The sequence below is a fragment of the Kryptolebias marmoratus genome, linkage group LG23, assembly GCF_001649575.2.
Source record: "Kryptolebias marmoratus isolate JLee-2015 linkage group LG23, ASM164957v2, whole genome shotgun sequence".
Classification (NCBI taxonomy): domain Eukaryota; kingdom Metazoa; phylum Chordata; class Actinopteri; order Cyprinodontiformes; family Rivulidae; genus Kryptolebias; species Kryptolebias marmoratus.
In genome coordinates this window covers 8418058-8426851 of record NC_051452.1, presented here as the reverse complement: position 1 = coordinate 8426851, position 8794 = coordinate 8418058, and the positions used below count along the sequence as shown (strand labels likewise).

Sequence of the window (8794 nt, the reverse complement as noted above, 5' to 3'; positions counted from 1 at the left end):
GACTATTAATAGCTTTAGTTAGAACAATACTTTGATTAAAAATGTCAGTAAAACGAATGATATATCAAGAATGACATCAATGATGATATCAAGATACTGAACTCGCATTGTCATGCTACACGTTAGCATGTATCTAAAAGGACAGGGACGTGAGGCACAGACTACTTTAGAGTCAGATTTACAAATATATAAAGCCAAAAGGGTAGCTTATTCAATTGGCTACTGGTTATTTCGTATCTCATCAGCGTTCTTCAGACACACACACACTCTCTCTCTCAGTAAGGTACATATTAAAGGTACGTAAAGATAAGAAAAAAACGTTACAATTACCATTTTGGCAGTCCGATGGATCAAAACACAAAAATTAACGGCTCGCGGCAGTGCGCGTGACTTTCACTCGCCTCTGCGTAAAAGGACAGCTGCAACAAGCTCCCGTTGGCTCACGTGCGCCCCCTTCAGTGCGGCAGAGTACTGCCCTGCCTCACCCTGTGCCTTTTCACTGCGGTTTTATGTCCCCTCAGCAAAACTAAACATGTCACTAACAAACATTAAACATAAATGGTTAGTTTCACCCTTGTATTTGAACAGGAAATATGCAATTTCAGCAATTTTGACTATAAAAATATTTGAATATTTGTCATACATAAAGATCAGTGGACAAATATTAATATTCATTTTATGTTACCATTTTTTTTTCTTGTCATGATGACCTAACTGCACGTACCTGTAAAAGCAGTACTGTCATTACATAAAGCTTCAAAAGCTTAGGATAACTAATTTATTAAAGGCTCAGATATGTTTAAATGACATGCTGTGTCCCTTCACAACAGTGAAAGGACACAGCAAGTTTGGAAAATGAATGTCTTACCTGTCATACGACTGAGATGGACTTTTAGGACATCTGCTTTTTCCTGACAGGACTCGTTTATTTACACAAAACTAATTATTTAACTCTAAAAACATTGTTCACAAATGAGGCAAAATTGACACGTGTCACACGGACTGTGTTAGGTTTCTAGATGAAATAATCACAATTTGGCATTTCTTAGAAATTGATTTTAATAGGAAAAAACCTCCACCTAAAGATTAAAAAGTTGTAGCCATAGTTGTCATTACGAGATCATCGACAAACACAAATAATGTAGTGATATAAAAGTAAAAAAGTATAGACACTTTAGGTAATAAAAGAGGTGAAATGGTGAATTCACTGCCACTGATAAATCAAAAAATGTGGATTTTTATATCTAACTTTCCCAAAAGGCTCAACTTAAATGGAGCTTTAAAAAAAAAAAAAAATGGCAGAATATTCTGAAATGTCATTTAAAAAAAAAACACTTTTGGGTTTGTTGTGTTTCTGTCCGATGAATCTCTTCCCCCATCTGGTGGCCGTGAGTTGTTATTGCAGGAGCAGCACCAGGTACCGGCTGCACGCGGGCCCGTTCTACATGTGTTCTGGGTGGTTCTGCAGGCAGGTGATGAACTCTTTCACCTCCTTGCCTTCGTAACAGATCTGGTAGACCGCTGTGAACAGTGGGAACCTGCAGAAAAAAAAAAAAACATTTTGTAGTCTGGAGCAGAAGAAGCTGGCAGGAGACCTAAGAGGTCCGGCTAAAAGCACTCACTTGTTGACCATGTTCCGCTTTTGGAGAATCTTGTAGACCTCGGCCGAGGTCTGCGGACCCTGGAGCTTCTGACCGTTGAGCATTTCTGCCTCCAGCTCAGCGATGGACTGGGGACGTTGACAGAGAGACATTTGCTCAGGAAGGATTGAAACAACTGAACTCCGTCTTACATTAAAGGTCTAATTGTTCCATATTTTCCTAACAGAGAACTTTGCTCTCAGACTGCAGGTTTACTTGTGGTTCCTAGAGGTTCTAAAAGTAGAACAGGAGGCAGAGCTTTCAGTTATCAGACTCCTGTCCTTTAGGCTCCGTCTACTTTTAAGACTTTTCTTTTTGATCAGTCCTATAGTTAAGGTCGGTTTGGGTTTCTTGAGCAATTCTTTAGTTCTGCTGCTATAGGCTGAGACTGCCGGAGGACAAACTGTCCACATGTCCTCACTCTGCTGCTGTCTTTACTTGCTCTATTGTAATTATTTCTTTCATTAACATAATTTTCTTTGTCTTTCTTCCCATAGAAACTCCACCTGGACCCGTCATTCTGTGTTTGTCTGTGTCTCTTTCCTGTCCTCTCAAACCCCAGTCGGTCAAAGCAGTCGTCCTGAACCTGGTTCTGGTTCTGCTGGAGGTTTATTCCTCCTAAAATGAAGTTCTTCTTCCCCACTGTTGCCTATGCTCTGTCCACATGCCATTAAAATGACTGACTCGTCATCTCGTTGCCTAACGGAGGCTGAGAGGCTGAGACGTCACGCGGCGTTCCTACGTCCTACTTCCACTCACTTTTGACGTTTTGACGAAGGCCTCGGAGACTCTGCGGTTCCGCCCCCCGTAGCAGGTCGTGATGAGGTCGGCCATGCCGCAGCTTTCCAGGAAGGTGCAGGAGCGCACCTCGCCTTTGCAGAATATCTTGGCGAAAGCGACCATTTCCATCAGACCCAGCCTGATCACCGCCGCTTTGGTGTTGTCGCCGAAACCGAGGCCGTCGCAGAACCCGGCGCCCACCGCTACGATGTTCTGGCAGCAGTTAAAACAATAATCAACACGTGGAGGGGATTTCTCTTAAACATACATCAGCTTTGTGGCGTACCTTTAAAGCGCCACACAGCTCCACCGTATCGCTCTCCTGCACAACGGTGATCCGGAAATTGGGAGTCTGCAGGAGCTCCTTGAAAATGAGCCCGTTTGCCTCATTTTTAGCCCCTTTTTCCACAAAAAAAAAGTAAAAACCACACAAACAAGTACATCGTGACTCAGATTTCTGAAACAGGGAAGTGGGTTGACCACAAAAACACAAACCAGCTTAGCTAAGAGAAAAAAACAAAACAAAACAGGAAAAGCCTCTAACCGATGGTGGTTTCACAGAACTTCTCGTCCGCCACCTCGTTGGCGATGTTGGCGCCCATCAGGACACTGACCTCGATCTCCAGTTTCTCTCGGATGATGTCCGAAATGAGCCTCAGTCCGTCCGGACCCTCATCGATGCCCTGAAACAAGAATAAAATAATCAGGAACAGAACCTCCAGGCTGAACGAGAAGCTCAGGGAGGCGAGGTCCCGGTTGGACCCCTACTTTGATGAGCGATATCCCGATGGCCCCCTCGGTCACGTGGGGCTTCATCTGGTCGCAGATTTTGTGGATGAACTGGTGTGGGATCACAAACACCAGAATCTTGGCTCCTTTCGCCGCTTCTGTGATGTCGGGGACGGCCACCTGGTGAGGCACCGACAACAGGTCTTACAACACAAACACGACAAACACAAAAAAAACGACAACCAAGGATCTGAGAATCAATCAACCAGTTCTGCAACACATCAATGGCAAAGCATGGGGGGGGGGGGCTGCATCATGCTGCGGGCTCATACTGCACTAAGCAGCAGTAAAAATACAAAGAAGTCAGGGTGCAGTCGATCGGCGGCTGATCTACAGACTCACCACATTCTTGGGCAGCTTGTGGCCCGGCAGGTATTTGACGTTCTCGTGCTCCGTGTTGATGATCTCCGTCAGCTTCCTGCCGTCGACCGTTTCCTCGTAGACCCACATGTTGACCATGGGGTCGAAGCGGTTGGACGCTCTGACGTTGTGCCCGATGATTTTGGCGATGGAGGAACCCCTGGAGGGACGGGGACAGGGAGAGGGAAAGCTGAAACTGATGGAGTTTTAAGAGCTCTAGCTGATGATGTCATGAAGAACTGGACGGATTTTAATAAACTTCCAGGAAAGGAAGCGATGGGTGAACATCTACGACTCATTAACAAATGGAGTCACGCCAATTCAAGATGGCAATCTCCAGCCTGCGGGCCACATACGGCCCTGAGAACCCTTTTATCAGGTTCGCAACACGAACAAACACACAAAGAACCCTAAAAACTCAACATCCTGTGGCATTTCTATGATAAACCTGACAGTAACGCGTATGTCCGAGCCAGGATCAGGGTCAGTGAACGCAACACGAGTGGTCAAGCGTCGGCACGAGGTACGACTGTGAGAAAAAAAATGGGTGAGCATCTGGATTGTTTGGACATAAGCGTCTTTAAACTGATACCAGAACCACCTCAGCTGGCTCCTCTCGACGTGGAGGAGCAGCGGCTCTGCTCCGAGTCCCCCCCCCCGGATGACCAAACTCCTCACCCCGTCTCTAAGGGAGAAAACTAATTTCGATTGTTTGTATCTGAGATCTTGTTCCTTCGGACAGGTGAGGGTTGGAACGCAGACCGGCCAGTGGCCTGGCGCCGCTCCTCCCTCACTCGTGAACAAAACCCTGACGCACTTCAGCTTGGCATCACATACGACCTACTGTACACATGGTACCTCGCTTTGTATTTGGAGCCATTTTACTCTTTTGTGTTTTGAAAGGCAGCAAAACGTAAACAAATAACGGATCACTGTGGTTTTATACTTTTAGAACGGCCCCTCAGATGACTTCCTATAAATTTAACTGGAGTTAGAAATAAAATGAAAGGCGGTGGTCGGACAGCAAATTTATGGGGGGTGGCCTCTGCCCCCAATTGCCACCCTTTTGTTGGCGCACCTGAAGTTTGGAAGTTTCCTCCAAACCCGGAAGTGGGACTTCAGGAACAGCACCCAGCAGCTTTAAGTCTCACAGAAACACGCCTTCGATGCAGCTTATAAGATAATAATCCTAGTTTAATCACCTGCTGAATAATCAGACAAGAAGCTGAGCAGAAGGTAGAAAGTTACCAGTTTCCTGATCCAACGATGCAGACTTTCTTTCCAGGCATTTTGGGGTTTGGAGAAAAGCTGTAAAATCTGTGGAAGAACCGCGGAAATACCCTCCTCATAAACGGACCCACTCCTTGCTTTTTTTCCACAGGAGAGCAAAGAAAAAAAAAAACCCACCCCTCAGCAGATTTGAGCACCTTTCCCCACCCCCCTAAAAATAATTGACTTCCTCGTTTTCCGCCCCGAAAGGTCTGCAGCTGAGAAACGAGCCGCCTCCCCGAAGCCGAAAAAAAGCAGGAAAAACGAAACGAGATTCACGGAAAATACGCAAACTACTTCTGCCAATTAATGAATTAATGACGGCTCGAGACGAAAGGAGTCCGTCAGTCCGGTTTATCCGCAGCCGAGCAGCCTGAATCAAACAGGAAGCGTTGATGAAGCCACTTCCGATTGTTTTCAAAATAAGGGTACAGAAACAAACTAATCAAACGTTGGATTTTCACTTACATTTTTGTTGAGAAATTTCAAAAATGGAAACAGACCACAACGCTCTGGGAGCTTCAGTAACAACTTTCTTTATAACTTCACAGATATGTTGCTTTTTGGTAGCTTTTGGGTTTTTATTGCTCATATATTTAAGAGATTTTAAATAATTGCAAAAACTGTTGACAAAAACCTTAAAATAAAAGAAGCACAAATGTGGTATTTACTCAGAATTAACACAACAGACTGTGTCAGAGATGACTAGGTTCAAATGTTCAGAAATAAATCAGCTGTTCCCAAACTTTTAAGCTTCTGACCCACAAAATAAGAGCGGCAGACGCCTCAAATATTCCCCCTTTAATTATAAAATTCTGTTATTAAAGAAGAACATACTAGTTTTATTAATTATTATTGTTGCATCTATTCTCACTTCACATTTCCTGACCCTCCATGGGGTCCCAACTCCAACTTTAGGAACCATTGACACAGATTATTTCAATTCTTGTATTTATTTACATTTTCTATGTTATCTTCTACTCCTAAGTTTTTATGGTTTTTTTTTTTCATTTGTAGAAGTGATGAAACAATGTTACTTACATATTGGTAATTGTGTCTCTCTTTCCAGGCAATTATTTGTTTTTTAACCTTTTTTGAATTTTTTTTTTGCTACATTTAGCTATTACCTAGCTTTAAAAATAGGCTTTAATGTAGCGTTTAAATTCTTTTAACTTTTAGCTAACCTTTGCTGATGTTAACTAGTACTTTGCTGATGTTAACTAGTATTTTTGCTATTTTTAGCTTCTAGTCAGCTTTTTAAAAAACCTTTTGGATTTTGTAGCTAGTTTTTTGCTGCATTTAGCTTTTAGCCATCTTAAAAATAGGCTTTTGTCTCGAGTTTTGCTTCTTTTAACTTTTAGCTAGTGTTCTGCCTCTTTACAGCTTTGACAACTAATTCAGTTTCAGCTGTCAATCGCTGTTCCGGTTCTCGCTTTTATTTTGTAAATTCACACCGGAAGCGCGCTGTCGTCAGCGGTCACGTGACAGCCTCCCAGCCGAAGCAGTAAATATCAGCCAAGCTAGCAGAGACAGGTGACCGAGGAACAGCCCGTTCGGAGGCACAGGACGATGTGCGCTCATCCGTAGCCGGCCCAGAGTCTTCCGGAGGCCGTGTGGTCCGAACCCGAAGCCTCGGCCGCGGCCGGGAAGGAGGCTCCGTCAAGCCGCGCCGCTTCACCCGTTAGCCCGCAGCGCCAAGAGGGCAGAGGCGTCCGCCGCCGCTGGTGACTATGCAAGGGGAAACTGCGGCGGTGCGAATCGCGGAAAACGACGGGAAGCTGGATGTGTTCCCCCAAAACAGGACCCCGAGTTCGGGGAGGGCGAGCGCCAAAAGTTGGCAGTACAGGTGGGTTCCGGGCTGGACAGGAAGTGGTTTAATCAGGTCCAGGTTCAGCTGTGATATGAAGCCAAAGGTCGGTGGCCTTTGAGCCGCAGCTGTTTACCTTTTGGCTGGGCTCTCTGTCCCAACATTTCTCCTTTTTTTGTTTCCAAATCAGTGATCACATGGAGAACATTGATGGATACCTGATGAAGTACACGAACCTGGTGACGGGCTGGCAGTACAGGTGAGTATTTACACCTGAAACAACCTCAATCAGGTGAACTCTGAGGGATTTCGTATTTTTATTTCTGTATCCATTTTACAATCAACAACTTCTGTGCTGTCTCAGCCACTCTTCTATCCAAACCTTCGGCTCGTTAAGGAGATGGTTTCTGGAACTTTTATACTTTTTAAATTATTTAACTTTATTTACAAATATTTCCCCTGATAATACACTGAGCTCTGTTTAGACATGTCAATCCTTTTTCTTCTTTTTAGCTTTTAGCAATCAGCCAGCTACTTTCAGCTATTGTTAGCTTTTAGCTAATGTTCTGCTACATCTAACTTCCAGCCAGCCTTTTGATACTTTAGTTTTTTTCTAACCTTTTACAACTTTAATCCCTTTCCTGCTTTAGCTAGCCTTTTGCTTCCTGACGCTAGTGTTTTGCCTCTTTTAGCTCGTAGCTGTTCTTCTGCCCCTTTTAGCTTTGATCTACTTTTCCTCCTCTTTTAGCTCGTAGCTAGTCTTCCTCCTCTTTTAGCTCGTGGCTAGCATTCTGCCCCTTTTAGGTCGGAGCTAGTTTTCCTCTTTTAGCTCGTAGCTAGCGTTCTGCCTCTTTTAGCTCGTGTTCTGCAGTCATTCGGCTGTCACTCGTAACGTTCCTCGCTCAGTCGCCGCTCCGTTCTCCTCTCCAGGTTCTTCGTCCTGAACAACGAGGCCGGCCTGCTGGAGTACTTCGTCAACGAGCAGTCGCGCTCGCAGAAGCCGCGCGGGATGCTGCCCCTCGCCGGCGCCGTCATCTCGCCCAGCGACGAAGACTCGCACACCTTCACGGTGAACGCCATCAGCGGCGAGCAGTACAAGCTCCGAGGTGAGACCCGACGGGCCGCGGCGAGCGGACTCGGGGCTCCTACGACGCAGCTTCCCACCGCCTTCGTTGTCCATCTCTTTCCTTCAATATTGATCTGGACGTCCCCCCCTCCCCCTTCCCCCCATTATCTGCCGGAGCGCCGGGATCGATGCGGAGCGGGATCTTCCTGGAATGTCTGTAATGAGGTTTTCCTTTTTGTCTCTTTAGCCGCCGACGCCAAAGAGAGGCAGCACTGGGTGAGCAGGCTGCAGATCTGCACGCAGCACCACACCGAGGCCATGGGGAAGGTGAGCAGCGCCCGAGGGGAGGAGGGGGAGGTTTCCTGCTCACCCTCGCTGCGTTCCCGAGGAGAACTCGAGCAGCTGAAAACAGATCAGGTTTTACTCTGAGGCGATCTGTAGTATTGATCTGTGGGCTGCTCGTCGGCTGCTGTGATTATAAAAACACCGACAGGATATGAGTTGTCATCGCCCTCTGGCCTGAAAGGAGGCGGGCGATAAGCATTCCTGCACGAACAATAAGGATCTTTACAGTTACACATCAAACTAAGGATTAAAACTGACCCGAACGCTCAGAGGCTTTTATTCTGACAGCAAACGATCGTTTTTCTCTTCTTCTTCTGTTTTCCAGAGTAACCCACCTCCCAGTTCCCGCAGCTACTCCGTGGCGTCTCAAGGCAGCGGCAGCTCGCCCATGTCTCTGCGGCGGCCGAGCCAGAACGCCAACCTGCTGTTCGGCTGGTCGCAGGCCCACAAAGGCTCGGCGCTCTACTCCAGCAAGAGGTCCATGATGCCCGACCACCTGGTGGACGCCAGAGAGGTACGACGGGTCCGAGTCCGAGTCCTCCGGGTCCCGTTTGACTCGGAGAGAACTTCGTCTGAGCTCCAGAGTTAAACTGACATCGTGATGTGGCTGCTGTGAGCTGAATGACAGCCGAAAGGTGGAGCTGAGGAGCTGAAATGGAGTTAATGCTAGGAGGGGCAGAGAGGACGCTAAGGGGGAGCAGGGGGGAGGCTAGGAGGAGCAGGGGGGAGGCTAGGAGG

General features: G+C 46.5%; 2 protein-coding genes across 3 annotated transcripts in view; one reads left to right on the top strand and one right to left on the bottom strand.

The window, feature by feature from the left end:
• Nucleotides 1-1040: 1040 nt before the first annotated feature.
• LOC108242205 (glycerol-3-phosphate dehydrogenase 1-like protein) lies at nucleotides 1041-5204 on the bottom strand. Its single transcript, XM_017426919.3, has 8 exons — nucleotides 4818-5204; nucleotides 3552-3729; nucleotides 3189-3329; nucleotides 2965-3103; nucleotides 2707-2819; nucleotides 2400-2633; nucleotides 1623-1729; nucleotides 1041-1538 (listed from the first exon to the last, which is right to left on the bottom strand). Exons 1-8 carry the CDS (start codon nucleotides 4916-4918, stop codon nucleotides 1442-1444), a joined length of 1110 nt encoding a protein of 369 aa, XP_017282408.1. The 5' UTR covers nucleotides 4919-5204; the 3' UTR covers nucleotides 1041-1441.
• Nucleotides 5205-5924: 720 nt separating this feature from the next.
• The window catches only part of LOC108242204 (oxysterol-binding protein-related protein 11), an 11391-nt gene continuing 8521 nt past the window's right edge, over nucleotides 5925-8794 (top strand). For both annotated transcript variants that reach the window (XM_017426918.3, XM_017426917.3), the window contains exons 1-5: nucleotides 5925-6684; nucleotides 6836-6904; nucleotides 7576-7751; nucleotides 7959-8038; nucleotides 8382-8570. In XM_017426918.3, coding sequence (XP_017282407.1) covers nucleotides 6569-6684; nucleotides 6836-6904; nucleotides 7576-7751; nucleotides 7959-8038; nucleotides 8382-8570 — 630 coding nt within the window. In that variant the 5' untranslated portion in view covers nucleotides 5925-6568. The remainder of the gene's footprint in view (nucleotides 6685-6835; nucleotides 6905-7575; nucleotides 7752-7958; nucleotides 8039-8381; nucleotides 8571-8794) is intronic.

Bases quoted from the DNA above. Each gene is read 5' to 3' on its own strand.
- LOC108242205 (XM_017426919.3), bottom strand. From the start codon at position 4,918: ATGAGGAGGGTATTTCCGCGGTTCTTCCACAGATTTTACAGCTTTTCT. The intron at 2,820-2,964 runs GTTAGAGGCTTT...TTGTGGAAAAAG, and splicing joins GTTCTGTGAAACCACCATCG to GGGCTAAAAATGAGGCAAAC. The intron at 1,730-2,399 runs GTGAGTGGAAGT...CAACGTCCCCAG, and splicing joins CCTTCGTCAAAACGTCAAAA to TCCATCGCTGAGCTGGAGGC.